General features: G+C 42.1%; 1 protein-coding gene across 1 annotated transcript in view; it reads left to right on the top strand.

Annotated features, from left to right (window-relative positions):
• LOC142659347 (uncharacterized) overlaps positions 1–16,773 on the top strand; it is a 50,974-nt gene that overhangs the window by 12,497 nt on the left and 21,704 nt on the right. The window contains exon 6 of the mRNA XM_075835445.1: positions 132–246. Coding sequence (XP_075691560.1) covers positions 132–246 — 115 coding nt within the window. The remainder of the gene's footprint in view (positions 1–131; positions 247–16,773) is intronic.

The following is a 16,773-nucleotide window of genomic DNA, read 5'->3' on the forward strand; positions in this document are numbered from 1 at the left end:
CAGATCTATATAGGGGGGTGTGGAGCTTTTTGGTCCTGCGGTCATAGATTTTGGTGGTTTCTTATGTTGATCTGTAAGATTATTCGCACTCTCTGCTGTATTGTACTGAATTGTTACATATGTGAAATCAGGGGGAAGGTCTGACTAATATTAAAGCGGAGGATGAAGCAGAAGAAGAGCGGATGAGGGGCGATCAACCGGGTAAGAGTGAAGTGGAGGAGGAAATTCCAGGAGGTGTTACCACAGGTAAGTAATAATGAATTTAGAAAGTGAATTGGGAGGTTTGTTAAGGTGGAGTTCCTCCTTAGTTCTACATTACAGTAACACGTCAGACAATGTGTTATACATAGTGCAGGAGCTGAGGGAGCTGTGACTGCACATAGAAGTTCTCTACAAGGTGTTCTATGAATCCGGTCATTCACTAGGCTTAATGTCAGATTTTGGGAGGGGCACCAGGAGCCTGTAAAAATTACAATACTCTATGATGCATTAGTATTGAACCAACGATCTAACTATCTCTGGTTCAAATCCCCTAGGGGAACTAATAAAAAGTGTTCAAAATAGTTACATAAAGTTTTTAGCGATCGCTGTTCCTGGCCGTTAGTCTGAGTGTCAGTTGTAATACACAGCTGACACCCACAGTTATAGTGCGGGCTCAGCGCATATCTGTGTATGACAGACGTGGAGTGTATTAGGGTTCAAGGAGTCTTGGGGATACGGCTGAATGAAGGGGTCAAGTTCTGATGACTAATGTAAAAGGGGGCCAAGGTAAAGGAGTCAGATTAGGGAATGTTATACGCCTTGTTGAATATGTGTATTCAGGGCTTGCTTAAAACTGTGGATATTAGGAATTCATGTGATTGGGGTAGTGCATTCCAGAGGACTGGTGCAGCATGAGAGAAATCTTTGAGACGGGAATGGGAGGTTCGGATTATGGAGGATGTTAATCTAAGGTGGTTCGCAGTACGTAGAGGTGTAAGGAGATGTAAGGAAGTGCAGCATTGTGGAGAGCTTTGTGGGTGAGAGTAATAAGTTTGAATTTAATTCTGAAGGGAATGGGCAATTAGTGCAGGGACTGGCACAGGGTAGAGGCGTGGGTGTAGTGTTTGGTCAAAGATGAGCCTGCATTGAGGATAGATTGAAGAGGGGACAGTTTAGTGTGAGGACGACTATTAGTAATGAGTTGCAGTAGTCATGATGAGAGTGAATCAGAGTGACAATGAGAGTTTTGGCTGTTTCTACAGTAAGAAAAGGGTGGATTCTGGAGATATTTTTGAGGTGAAAGTGACAGGACCGTGTAAGGGATTGAATGTGTGAAGTAAAGGAAAGATCTGAGTAGAAAATGACCCCAAGACAGCGGGCGTGCTGCCTGGGAGTTATGGCAGTGCCAGACACTGAGATGGAGACATCCGGTTTAGGGAGGTTATCTGAAGGTGGAAACACAAGGAGCTCAGTTTGAGAGATTCCGTTTCAGATAGAGCGAGGATATGATGTTCGAGACAGCAGAAAGCCAATCACTTGTGTTTTGGCGGTGATGTCATGAGAAGAGGTCTATAATTGGGTCATCAGCGTACAGATGGTACTGGAAGCCAGATCTGCTGATGGTTTGTCTAATAGGGGCTGTGTAGAGAGAAAAGAGGAGAGGACCTAGGACTAATCCCTGAGGAACCCCAACAGAAAGGGGAAAAGGAGAAGTAGAACCAGCAAAAGACCCTGAGCGAGCGGTCAGAGAGATAGGAAGAAAACCAAGAGCGAGCCATGTCCTTAAGACCAATATAGTGGAGCATATTAAGTAGGAGTTGGTGGTCTACAGTGTCAAAGGCTGCAGAGCGATCCAGAAGAATCCGAGGGTTTTTGCCGTTCGATTTAGCCGTCAGCAGATCGTATGAGACTTCAGTAAGGGCAGTTTCTGTGGAGTGCGAAACCAGATTGTAAAGGGTCAAGAATAGAGGTATCGGAGAGATAGTGGATAAGGCGAGTGTAGCCCAAGCTTTCGAGAAGATTTTAGACGAAGGGGAGGTTAGAGACAGGTCGGTAGTTAGCAGCGCAGGACGGGTCAAAATTTTTTTTTTTTTTTAGTAATGGGTTTATAATGGCATGTGTAAAAGAGGAGGGAAAGGTTCCAGAAGAGAAAAAGAGGTTAAATATTTTAGTCATTTGACCGGTGACAGACTGGGAGAGAGACTGCACGAGGTGTGAGGGGATAGGGTCACTAGAGCAGGTAGTAGGATGAGGAGAAGAAGAGAGGAGCCGAGAGACTTCTTCTGTTATTGGGTCAAATTCTGAAAGTAAAGTTGAGGGAAGAGGATCGATGTTACTAGGGGACTGCGAGATATCATGCCGGAAGTTGTAAATTTGAACTTTTTAAAATAAGTGGCCAGGTCTTCAGCACTGAGATCTGTGATCGGCGTCTGCACTTTAGAAATTGTAAGGGAATGAAAAGTATCAGGGGAGTCGTTTTGGATTATTATTTAGTGTGGATGAGGAGGTGACATAGACTTGTTTGGCGCGGTGAAGGGCAGAGTTTTGAGCATCAATTTGTAATAGAGGAAATTAGCTGATGAGTGATTTTTCTCCACAGACGTTCGGCGCATCTCGAGCACCGCTAAAGAAAGCGGGATTGAGGCGTGTGTCATGGTTGTCGTCGTCTGTGTCAGGTGGTTCCGAGTGTTGGTGGGGCTACTTCATCCAACGCATTTTTGAGACTGTTATTGTAATGTTTGGCAGCCAGATTTGGACGGGAGATGGAAGAGATAGGGGACAATGTAGTTGCTGAGTGATAATGACATGTAGATTTCTGTATGTCTGATGGGTAGGCAATTTTTGATGGTAAAGGAGAGAAGGTTGTGATCAGAGAGCGGAAGAGGCGAGTTAATGAAGTCAGATACTGAGCAGAGTCGGAGGAGGACCAGATCAAGTGAATGCCCATCTTCATGTGTAGAGGAATTAGTAAATTGTGAAATGCCTAGGGAGGAGGCTAAAGATAGAAACTGGGAGGGAGATTGGGCTACCAAGGGGGATGTTAAACTCACCCATGATGAGAGCGTGTGTATCAGAGTATAGGAATTGTAGAAGCCACGCAGCAAAAAGATCCAGGTGAGCCATGGGGACGGTAGACACTCTGAGGAAGAATGGGCGAAAGAGTCTGAGGGTGTGGACTTCAAAGGATGGAAATTTGAGTAAGGGTACGGGGGGAATGACCTGGAAAGTGCAGTGTGTGGAAGTAGTATGTCTTCTACTCCACCCTGCCTGTTCTCTGGTCTGGGGTACAGTATGCTTACTCCTCCACCCTGCCTGTTCTCTGGTCTGGGGTACCGTATGCCTACTCCTCCACCCTGCTTGTTCTCAGGTCTGGGAGAAATGGAGACCACCATAAGATAGAGCAGCAGGAGAATCTGTGTCAGACAGGTGTAGCCACGTTTCCATAAGAGCCAGGAGGTTGAGAGAGTTAGAAAGGAATAAGTCATGAATAAAGGTGAGTTTGTTGCACACGGACCAGGAATTCCAGAGCGCTCAGTAAAGAGACCGGAGAAGACGTACAAGAAATGTTGGGATTAGCAGGATTTGTATGTGTGGCAGGTAAGGGGTTGATCTTAGCAGTAGAAAAGGGAGGACCAGGGTTAGGGGAGAACACACACGCACGCACGCACACTCTGCGCACACACACACACACACACCAACTCTGCACACACACACACACACCAACTCTGCACACACACACACCAACTCTGCACACACACACACCAACTCTGCACACACACACCAACTCTGCACACACACACACACCAACTCTGCACACACACACACACACACACCAACTCTGCACACACTCACACACACACACCAACTCTGTGCGCACACACACACACACACACAAACTCTGTGCGCACACACACACACACACACAAACTCTGCACACACACACACTCACACACACTCACACACACACACACACACACACACACACACCAACACACACACACACACCCACACACACACACACACACACCAACTCTGCACACACACACACCAACTCTGCACACACACACACACACACACACACACACACACCAACTCTGCACACACACACACACACACCAATTCTGCACACACACACACACACCAACTCTGCACACAAGTCACAAGGGGACACGTCCAGGATATTACCATATTACAACCTTAGGCCTCAATATCCAGGAATCGGTTCTACGCTATAATCTGCTGTACACTAAATAGCTTTTGGAACATGTCTTCTATAAAGAGGATCTGTCACTAGTTTATTAATTCTCTAACTAATCTAATAGCTGCTTTTCTGCTGATAACTACATTGTGATTTGTTTAAAAAAAACTTTTATTATTTGCAAAGTTACGAGCATTTTTCGAAATCTACTATTTTGGCTCTAATAGCCAAATAGGAGGTGACTCTTTCTTTTCAGTCTGGGCGGTGCAATGTTTTCTGTATGACGCTGTCCAATCATCATACAGCTTCTCCCCCTTCCCTGACCAGCAACACAGCGTGATCATATAGTATACAGCTTCTATACCCGACTGTGTGTTCTGTAAGGGAGAAAAAGAAAAAAATGTGAAAAAAAATGCACGGCGCTACAATAGTGCAGATAAAAATGGTAAAAAACAAAAAGAAAGCACAGGGTGAGGTATAAACTCACCTACAGGAGTTATGCTAGGTCAAGCACAACTCTGATGTGTGCATGGGTTAATAGAAGAATAGCTGCTGCCAAGGTCCGATCCGGGAAACGAGGATTGTTACTGCAGAGTAATGTGAGAAAAAGACCAAATAAGGACTTATAACGGCGCTGCTATAATGAAGTTTTAAAATCAAGGTATATAAATAAATGTTTTATTGGTAGGTAGGCTACGCGTTCCGACATCGAACTGATGTCTTCATCAGGCCAAGCAAAATCACACTGATTGTTACAGCTTATATACACAGCATATCCGATAAAGCAGAAGAAAAAAACCGCCAAATCTGTATAGGTCAAAGATCAGTGACGTCGTCAGAGTTTGAAAACGTAACAGAAATTTACATTAAAATCATTAGTACAATCAAATGTAATGAAATAAGTGTGAGCTGGTGGGTTAGATTAGAAGCCGTGTAAGTAGTACGGACGGTCTAAGTTAAAACTATATAAATATAAAAAAAAAATATATGTAAAAAAAAGAACGATCTACACTACCGTTCAAAAGTTTAGGGTCACTTAGAAATTTCCTTATTTTTGCAAGAAAAGCACAGTTTTTTTTCAATGAAGATAACATTAAATTAATCAGAAATACACTCTATACATTGTTAATGTGCTAAATGACTATTCTAGCTGCAAACGTCTGGTTTTTAATGCAATATCTACATAGGTGTATAGAGGCCCATTTCCAGCAACCATCACTCCAGTGTTCTAATGGTACATTGTGTTTGCTAACTGTGTTAGAAGGCTAATGGATGATTAGAAAACACTTGAAAACCCTTGTGCAATTATGTTAGCACCGCTGTAAACAGTTTTGCTGTTTAGAGGAGCTATAAAACTGACCTTCCTTTGAGCTAGTTGAGAATCTGGAGCATTATATTTGTGGGTTCGATTAAACTCTCAAAATGGCTAGAAAAAGAGAGCTTTCATGTGAAACTCGACAGTCTATTCTTGTTCTTAGAAATGAAGGCTATTCGATGCGAGAAATTGCCAAGAAACTGAAGATTTCCTACAACGGTGTGTACTACTCCCTTCAGAGGACAGCACACACAGGCTCTAACCAGAGTAGAAAGAGAAGTGGGAGGCCCCGCTGCACAACTGAGCAACAAGATAAGTACATTAGAGTCTCTAGTTTGAGAAATAGACGCCTCACAGGTCCTCAACTGGCATTAAATAGTACCCGCAAAACGCCAGTGTCAACGTCTACAGTGAAGAGGCGACTCCGGGATGCTGGCCTTCAGGGCAGAGTGGCAAAGAAAAAGCCATATCTAGGACTGGCTAATAAAAGGAAAAGATTAATATGGGCAAAAGCTCAGACATTGGACAGAGGAAGATTGGAAAAAAGTGTTATGGACAGACGAATCGAAGTTTGAGGTGTTTGGATCACACAGAAGAACATTTGTGAGACGCAGAACAACTGAAAAGATGCTGGAAGAGTGCCTGACGCCATCTGTCAAGCATGGTGGAGGTAATGTGATGGTCTGGGGTTGCTTTGGTGCTGGTAAAGTGGGAGATTTGTACAAGGTAAAAGGGATTTTGAATAAGGAAGGCTATCACTCCATTTTGCAACGCCATGCCATACCCTGTGGACAGCGCTTGATTGGAGCCAATTTCATCCTACAACAGGACAATGACCCAAAGCACACCTCCAAATTATGCAAGAACTATTTAGGGAAGAAGCAGTCAGCTGGTATTCTATCTGTAATGGAGTGGCCAGCGCAGTCACCAGATCACAACCCCATAGAGCTGTTGTGGGAGCAGCTTGACCGTACGGTACGCAAGAAGTGCCCATCAAGCCAATCCAACTTGTGGGAGGGGCTTCTGGAAGAGTGGGGTGAAATTTCTCCCGATTATCTCAGCAAATTAACAGCTAGAATGCCAAAGGTCTGCAATGCTGGAATTGCTGCAAATGGAGCATTCCAAGACCAAAGCAAAGTCTGAAGGAGAAAATTATTATTTGAAACAAAAATCATTATTTATAACCTTGTCAATGTCTGGACTATATTTTCTACTCATTTTGCAACTCATTTGATAAATATAAGTGTGAGTTTTCATGGAAAACACAAAATTGTCTGGGTGACCCCAAACTTTTGAACGGTAGTGTATGTATTCGATACTATGAAGGTAACATTAACCAGTGAATGTAGTAGATGTTACTCACTTTGTATCACTGTAAACTTCTGGAAACAGAAAGAGGTGTAGTCGGCAACAGGAAATGTTACACTGAAGTTACAGAGTAGCGTCACTGTCGTCATGGTAATAGACAGCTGAGATGAGAGAGAGGAGAAGGAGCTACGGAGCAGCAGGGGAGGATTATTCAGCTCTTAAACTACAGGAAAAGGTAAGTGGAAGCAATAAAACCTTTATTGCAAGATTATATTAGTTTTTTTTAATAATTAGAATGCGGTTTGAATAAATTGTAATGAAATACGTGTCTTTTTTGAAGAATGGGGTTGTAATGAGCAAGCAACATATCTGTAAATACACACAGCCCAAAAATAGTGATACACAAATAGATCATAAATATAGAATATTACAGTATGGAATAATCTTTGCAGAGAATTGTTATACAATACATGAAGAATAAAAAATGGAAAGAAAGGAAAATAAGCAATCTCAGTCCAGGGAAGTTTCTGTTATATCATTAACCCCTTCCCTCTTTAGCCACTTTTGACTTTCCTGACAGAGCCTCATTTTTCAAATCTGACGTGTCACTTTATGTGGTAATAACGTCTGAATGCTTTCACCTATCCAAGCGATTCTGAGATTGTTTTCTCGTGACACATTGCACTTTAAGTTACTGGCAAAATTTGCTCGATATGTTCAGTATTTAATTGTGAAAAACACCAAAATTTAGTGAAAAATTGCAAAAATTAGCATTTTTCTCAATTTAAATGTATCTGCTTGTAAGACAGGCAGTTATACCACACACAATTGTTGCTAATTAACATCCCCCATATGTCTACTTTAGATTGGCATCGTTTTTTGAACATCCTTTTATTTTTCTATGACATCACAAGGCTTAGAACTTTAGCAGCAATTTCTCACATTTTCAAGAAAATTTCAAAAGGCCATTTTTACAGGGGCCAGTTCAGTTGTGAAGTGGCTTTGAGGGCCTTATATATTAGAAACCCCAAAAAAGTCACCCCATTTTAAAAACTTCACCCCTCAAAGTATTCAAAACAGCATTTAGAAAATGTCTTAACCCTTTACACATTTCACAGGAATTAAAGCAAAGTAGAGGTGAAATTTACAAATGTATATATTTTTGCAGAAATAAATTTTTAATACAATTTTTTTTTATAACACAGAAGGTTTTACCAGAGAAATGCAACACCAGCAGTGACTAGCAAGGAGGTTTAGCGATAGGGGTGGTGGTTGGGGGTGGCTTTGGCCTCTGGGCTGGTGCTCTAGGGGGGCTTTCCTCTCTCTCTCCTCTGGTGATGGGCTGAGTAACCACAAGTAGGTTTTTGTTTTGAGCTTTTTGGAGACAGAAAAAGGGCTTACAAGCAGCCAAACTTAGGTTTTCGGGTTTAGGCTGGGTTCACACGACCTATTTTCAGACGTAAACGAGGCGTATTATGCCTCGTTTTACGTCTGAAAATAGGGCTACAATACGTCGGCAAACATCTGCCCATTCATTTGAATGGGTTTGCAGACGTACTGTGCAGAGCTGTAATTTACGCTTCATCGTTTGACATCTGTCAAACGACGACGTGTAAATTGACTGCCTCGGCAAAGAAGTGCATGGCACTTCTTTGCAACGTAATTTGAGCCGTTCTTCATTGAACTCAATGAAGAGCAGCTCAAAATTACAGGCGTCAAAGACGCCTCGCATAATGCAAGGAGCTGCTTTTACGGCTGAAACGAGGCAGCTGTTTTCTCCTGAAAACAGTGTCATTTCAGCCGTAAAAGCCAGCTAGCGTGTGCACATACCCTTATGTATATAGTATGGTATTTGGTTATAGTTATGTGTCGGTAAGATTATATGGTGTTTAGGTGTATGCATGGATTTGTGTGAATGTTTAGGTAAGATGGGCAGTAGATAGGTGGGGTGGGGGGGCCTGGGGGTGTGCCCAGCCCGATTCTGGACTACGTGGACGTGAGGAGGACATGAGACGTGGGATTGGGCTGGGTGGGTGATGTGTTGGGTGGTGGGGGCCAGCATCTGAACTATGCGGACATGGAAGGACGTGATGCTGGTTGGGGGAGGTGATGGGTGGTGATGGATAAGTTAGTATGTACAGGGTTAGGTATGAATGTGGATAAGTTAATAAAAGAGAAAAAATAAAAAATAAAAAAAAAATATATATATATATATATATATATATATATATATATATATAAAAACATTTCTTTTTTTTGTGTTTTTTTTTTTCTTTTCTTTTCATTTACATGGTGCACTGAAGTAAGTGCACCATGGGATGGTAACTTTTATTTTTAGAGTTTATTATTATTATTATTTTGTTTATATTATTATTGTGATTATTATTTATTTTGTTTTATATATGTGGTGTTTTGTTTTTTTAGGGGGGCCATTGGTTGGCACATGATTTTTAAGAGTATGTTAGAATAAGTATGTTGTGTATATAGTGTTATAGTTATGTTTTCGTGGGGTTGGGTGGTATAGGTGTGTGTATGAATGATTATGGAATTATAGTTATGTATGCGTGGGGATGTATGTAAGAAGGGCCAGGCTGGCTAAATTGTGATGCACAGAAATGTACATAAGTTTTGTTTTGTTGTGTTTGTTTTGTAAGTACCTTTATTTTGTAATGTTTTATATTTTTCTATTAAAAGAGTACCAGAGCAATGCAACTCAATATTTGTTGCCCAGTTTCTGCAGTTTTAGGAAATATCCCACATGTGGCCCTAGGTTGCTACTGGACTGAAGCACCGGCCTCAGAAGCAAAGGAGCACCTAGAGGATTTTGGGGCCTTATTTTTGTTAGAATATATTTTAGGCACCATGTCCGGTTTGAAGGGCTCTTGCGGTGCCAAAACAGTCAAAATCCCCCAAAAGTGACCCCATCTGGGAAACTACACACCTCAAGGAAATTAGCTAGGGGTATAGTGAGAATTTTGACCGCACAGGTTCTTTACAGAAATTATTGGAAGTAGGCCGTGAAAATTAAAATCGAAATTTTTTCAAAGAAAATGTAGGTTTAGGGATTTTTTTTTCTCATTTCCACAAGGACTGAAGGAGAAAAAGCACCATAAAATTTGTAAAGCAATTTCTCCCGAGTAAAACAATACCCCACATGTGGTAATAAACGGATGTTTGGACACACGGCAGGGCTTAGAAGGGATGGAGTGCTATTTGTGGAAACCCCCCCCCCCCCCACAAGTGACCCCATTTTGGAGACTACACCCATTGAGGAAATTATGTAGGGGTTTAGTGAGCGATTTGACCCCACAGTTTTTTTCCAAGAAAATGTAGGTTTAGCTAATTTTTTCTAATTTCCACAAGGACTGAAGGAGAAAAAGCACCACAAAATTTGTAAAGCAATTTCTCCCCGAGTAAAACAATACCCCACATGTGGTAATAGCCGGCTGTTTGAACACACGGCAGGGCTTAGAAGGGAAAGGGCGCTATTTGTCTTTTGGAGATCAAATTGAGCAGGAATTGTTTGCGGAGGCCATGTCACATTTGCAAAGCACCTGAGGGGACAAAACTATGAAAACGCCCAAAAAGTGACTCCATTTAGGAAACCACACATCTTGAGGAATTCATCTAGGGTTGTAGTAAGCATTTTGACCCCACAGATGTTTCATAGAATTTATTAGAATTGGGCAGTGAAAATAAAAACAATCCTTTTTATTCAATAAGACTTAGCTTTAGCACAAAATTTTTCATTTTCTCAACAAATAGAGGAAAAAAAGAACCCAACATTTGAAAAGCAATTTCTCCCGAGTACGGCAATACCCCATATGTGGTCATAAACTGATGTTTGGGCAAACTGCAGGGCTCAGAAGGGAAGGACCGCCATTTGGAGTGCAGATGTTGCTGGATTGGTTTCTGGGTGCCTGTGGGCCCAAAACAGTGAAAACCCCCCCAGAAGTGACCCAATTTTGGAAACTACACCCTCAATGCATTTACCTAGGGTTGTAGTAAGCATTTTAACCCTTCATGTGTTTTGTAGAAATTAGTGTGAACTCGATGTTGCAGAGTGAAAATGGGATTTTTTTTTTCCATAGATGTGCCAATATGTGGTGCCCAGCTTGTGCCACCATAACAAGACAGCCCTCTAATTATTATGCTGTGTTTCCTGGTTTTAGAAACACCCTACATGGGGCACTAATCTTTTGCCTGGACATTCGACCAGGCTCAGGAGTGAAAGCGTACCATGTCAAATTGAGGCCAAATTTGGCGATTTACAAAGTATTGGTTCACAACTGCAGAGGCTCAGATGTGAATTAATAAAAAGAAACCACTGAGAAGTGACCCCATTTGGAAACCACACCCCTCAAGGCATTTGTTAAGGGTGTAGTGGGCATTTTCACCCCACAGGTCTTTTCCATAAATGAATGCACTGTGGATGGTGCAAATTAAAAATTTATATTTTTCCCTAGATATGTCAATTCAGTGGCAAATATGTCATGCCCAGCTTATGCCACTGGAGACACACCCCAAAAATTGTTAAAAGGGTTCTCCCGGGTATGACGATGCCATATATGTGGAAGGAAACTGCTGTTTGGGCACTGTAGGGTTCAGATGGGAGGGAGCGCCATTTGGCTTTTGGAGAGCGGATTTTGCTTGGTAGATTTGTTTGAGTATTGCTGGTGTTTTCATTTATAATGTGGGGGTACATGTAAGCCGGGCGGAGTATATAAGGGGCATAGTCAGGTGGTATAATAATGGGGTAAAAAAAAACAATAAAATCTATAGATGTGTGTTACGCTGTGAGGCAATCCTTTCTGCACAGGCCGGTGTCGCACTGATATATGGCGTCCTTTCTTATCCCCCTTTTGGTCCACACTCCGCACCTTTGCAGTTTGGGGAATTTTGCTGGGAAGTGTTGTCCTGGTATAATACGGGCACCCTCGCTTCCAGCGGATATGTTTGGGCCCTCCCTTTCCTGGTTCCCTAATTTTAGGTCCTTGATAAATCGCCTCTTCAAACAGAAGAAATGTTCCCCTCGGGCAGAACTGCATATTTTTTATTTCCTGACTTAGCGGAGCCATAACTAATTTTTTATTTTTCATAGACGTACTGGTATGAGGGCTGTTTTTTGCGGGACAAGCTGTAGTTATTATCGGTACCATTTTGGGGTACATGCGACTTTATGATCACCTTTTATCCTATTTTTTGGGAGGCCAGGTAAATTAAAAAAACGCAATTCTGGCATAGTTTTATTTAGGTTTTTTCTTTATACAGCGTTCACCATGCGCTATAAATTACATGTTACTTTATTCTGCAGGTCAATACGATTCCGGCGATACCTAATTTATAGGACTTTTTTATGTTTTACAACTTTTTGCACAATAAAACTACTTTTGTAAAAATAATATATATTTATATTTGATCACTTTTTAATCCTATATTTATAGGGCAAAGTGACCAAAAAAACAAAAACTCTGGTATACTTTTATTTTATTTTTTTACGCTGTTCACCGCGTGCAATAAATATCATATTTTGATACCTCAGGTCGTAACGGTCGCGGCGATGCCAAATACATATGATTTTTTTTTCAATAATAAAGGACTTGATAAGAGTAAAAGGGGGATTGTGTTTTATTTTATTACTTGAAACTTTTATTGTTTTCACTTTTTTTTTTTTTACACTTTTTCTCAAGTCCCACTAGGGGACTTGAAGGTCCAGCTGTCAGATGAATTTTTTTCTAATACATTGCACTACCTACGTAGTGCAATGTATTAGATCTGTCAGTTATTCACTGACAGCAAGCCGATTTAGGCTTCGCCTCCTGGCGGGGCCTAATTGGCTTCTGTAATGGCAGAGCAGGAGACCATTGTGTCTCCTGTTGCCATAGCAGCAGTCGCCAGTCCCGATTGCCTGTCATGGCTGGCGATCGGCTAGTAACCGCTACGATGCAGCAATCGCTTTCGATTGCTGCATCGAAGGGGTTAATGGCAGGGTTCGGAGCTAGCTCCGGTTCCTGCCGTTACAGGTGTATGTCAGCTGTAACATACAGCTGACTTCCACCGCTGATGACTGCCGGATTAGCTTCTGAGACGGCGCCATCTTGCCGGCGGCTACGGAAGCCGATCAGGCTCCGCCGCCGGGCGGATCTTGACCGGCTTTCATGCTAGGCTGACCGGGAGGCCAGTATTAGGCCTCCGGTTGCCATTGCAGCCACCGGCACCCCGGCAATTTCATTGCTGGGATTCCGATGAGCTGCAAACACCTTAAGTGCAGCACTCGCGTTTGAGCGCTGCACTTAAGGGGTTAATGATTTTAATGTTAATTTCTGTTACGTTTTCAAACTCTGACGTCGTCACTGATCTTTGACCTATACAGATTTGGCGTTTTTTTTTCTTCTGCTTTATCTGATGTGCTGTGTATATAAGCTGTAACAATCAATGTGATTTTGCCTGGCCTGATGAAGACATCAATTCGATGTCGTAACGCGTAGCCTACCTACCAATAAAACATTTATTTATATACCTTGATTTTAAAACTTCATTATAGCAGCGCCGTTGGGGTATGTGCACACGATGAGAGGCTTTTACGTCTGAAAAGACAGACTGTTTTCAGAGAAAACAGCTGCCTCGTTTCAGCCGTAAAAGCTCCTCGTATTATGCGAGGCGTCTTCTTCAATCTTGAGCTGCTCTTCATTGAGTTCAATGAAGAACGGCTCAAATTACGTTGCAAAGAAGTGCCCTGCACTTCTTTGCCGAGGCAGTCAATTTATGCGTCGTCGTTTGACAGCTGTCAAACGACGGCGTGTAAATTACAGGTCGTCTGCACAGTACGTCGGCAAACCCATTCAAATGAATGGGCAGATGTTTGCCGACGTATTGTAGCCATATTTTCAGACGTAAAACGAGGCATAATACGCCTCGTTTACGTCTGAAAATAGGTAGTGTGAACCCAGCCTTATAAGTCCTTATTTGGTCTTTTTCTCACACGACTGTGTGTTCAACTGGAGATATCTCCTGTTCTGTCACAGATAGAACTGTCATATGAAATATTAGAATCTCCTCTTTCATATGGCACCAGAACCGCTGTTCTAGGTGGTCCACAGTCAGAGATATGGCTGTTTGAAGTGATCCCCATTACCTCCAACCTGCGTCTCTCATACTGTGTGAAGCAGCTACATGCTGTTAGGTCAGAGGTTGAGAGGCAGCTCCACCTCAGGAGAATCCCTGCTGTTACCTCCCAGTTGTCTAATAAAGGCTCATTTACATACTGCCTATAGACTATAAACGCCCTGGTGGTCCACACCTATCTCTGCAAGGACGTTTAAAAAAGGTCGAGTTTTCCTCTCTACACCTCTTCTTCCACTCCATCAGAGTTAAATAGATCACTTATTTTATTATGCAAAATTTAAGCCCTATATGTGCGGAGAAAAACAAGACCAAAGGAATAGCACAACAATTTGCTTTTAAATTGTCACATAACTTGAATGTGGCCACTTCACTAGGTCCACCTTATTAGTACTGGATAGGACCCTCTTTCCCCTTAGAACAGCCTGAATGTTTGGTTTTTTTTTAAAGGTAATTTTATTAAAGAGGCTCTGTCACCAGATTTTCAAACCCCTATCTCCTATTGCAGCAGATCGGCGCTGCAATGTAGATAACGTGTTTTTGTTTTTTCAAAAACGAGCATTTTTGGCCAAGTTATGACCATTTTTATATTTATGCAAATTAGCCTTTATGTCCAACTGTGTGTGTGTGTGTGTGTGTGTGTGTGTGTGTGTGTGTGTGTGTGTACACAGCGTGTCCTTGCGAGATCACGCTGTGACGTCACTCACTTCCTCCCACAGGAACTTCATCGCGTCGGATGAGCGAGGACACGCTGTGTGTCTGTGAACTGCCAGAAGCTGGGTGGTAACGAATAGAAGTGGATGATGCTGATTCGTCAGCATCATACACTTCTATTCACAACGCCCAGCTAGTAAAACAAGTAAACACACCCAGATGTAACGAACACCATACACGCCCAGTTGGACATAGCTTTAAACTTACTGTCGTGGAAATCCATCGCTCAAAATATATTAGACTGAAATTTATACGAGTCCAAATAGACTCTCAAGACCAGACCCCATTAGTCAGTATCCTAATTAGGATATTTCACCGATATATATCGAGAGAGGAGAAGAAAACACACAGACTCTGCTGATATGTTAAAAAATACTCCTCTGAAGGATTTATTACCAAACTCAAACTGTTAAACTGAAATTCAGAAGGGGTGTAGGCTTGAGGTTAACCAATCAGAGACAATGTGACAATATTTGTTCAGTAAAAAGCATACAATAAAATACATCTCAGATACATCATTATAATTCTTCGCACATCAGGTTTGCAGGTGGCCTTCTCTTTTGGACAGAATGTTCTCGTGGAGATGGGGGGGGGGGGGGGGAGACCTTCCTTCACGCATACTTGCCACCCTCCCATCTCACTCCCTACAAACTTCGCATGGGAACCAAGCTCAAAGATAAAACATACGAAATCAACATTACTTGTATTAAAGGAACAATGACTTTTCTATTCACTACAAAAGAACCAAGATGGGAACTCCAGACAAGATGGCTGCTGCACGAAACTAAATCATTTAAACATTATTATAATCACTTTCACGTAATACATATTTTAGTAATTCGGCATCCTGCTTGATGAATGTAATTTCATACAGAGAATATAAGCAAATAAACCGTCCTTCACAAACCCCCCCCCCCTTTTTCTCATATTAAATTACAGAAATTATATATTATGATTATGAAACTCCAAACATTATATCAATAGGGCCACAACTAATATGATGCCATCACCAATGTCCGGTTTGGGTATGGGGTCCAACCAGTGTATTGACAAGTCCTGTACATCATCGTCCTCTTCTTCTCCTGTCTTCTGATTAAAACACTTGATACTGCTGACGGATTCACTCAGGTCTTTGGTCTTTACTTTGAACTTTGCTGATGTCATCAGGACTTGGCTTGGTCCTTCTCATCTTTCATGCTGTGAGCCTGGTGTGAGATCCCACGTAGGCGGATTAGTGGAGTGTTATTGTGTCTACCACAAACCCTCCGCTCATCTGTCTTCTGTCTTCTTCCTCCGGTAAGTTACTTGTCTGGGCGGCTGCTTGGCATTGTAACACTGCCATCAGTTCATGACAACCGCGCTGTATTGGCTCCGGCTGCGCCTGCCGCATCTCAGTGATGGAGTTCATCGAGTTCATCGTATTAAAAATCTTTTAGTTCATATTTACTGGCACTTGCTGGGGGCCCCCAACCCTTGTCAATTTGTTAAAATAAATACTAATCTGGTGATAACATCTACGTACTATAAAAGTTGTTCTAAGTACATACAATAACAATGTCAGGCCCTTAAACTAAATCAAACAAACACCTTTATATAAGAAAAACTTCTCTGTTCCAAAGGACATGGCACCTAGAAGATGTGTAATTATTGGGTAGATTTCATTTGCACTTGGTGTCACGCTTTCCAGCAGGATTTGTACCTTGATCTGAACTGATTGCCCGGAACATCTCCAGCTCGCCAAAATATACACAGATTCCACATGTTTATCTGACAAATGTCGCAAACCAATTTGTCTTACTCTAATTTGTATTGCATGGGAAGGCCTCTCAAGGTCTGTTCTCTTCGTGGGAGGTGGGTATGATAAGGTTGGCACCGGTCTGCCAGGACTGTTCTGTAGGCAAATCAAACGGCTCTAATAGAATTTAGCAGCAACAGCTGTAAAGCCTGGGACATACCAATTAGATCTTACCACATCGATCCTTGCAGTCTTGGGGCATATGTGAGGTCATACACCATCAATACAAGTGCTATCAAGAGTGCCTTGGGTATTACCGGTTCACCTTCCCTTATCCGTACACATTCTGTTAGAATCTGGTTCTCACGCCTCCATTCAGAGTTGGACTCTTCCTGTGGA

This window comes from Rhinoderma darwinii, chromosome 1 (genome assembly GCF_050947455.1).
Source record: "Rhinoderma darwinii isolate aRhiDar2 chromosome 1, aRhiDar2.hap1, whole genome shotgun sequence".
NCBI lineage: Eukaryota > Metazoa > Chordata > Amphibia > Anura > Rhinodermatidae > Rhinoderma > Rhinoderma darwinii.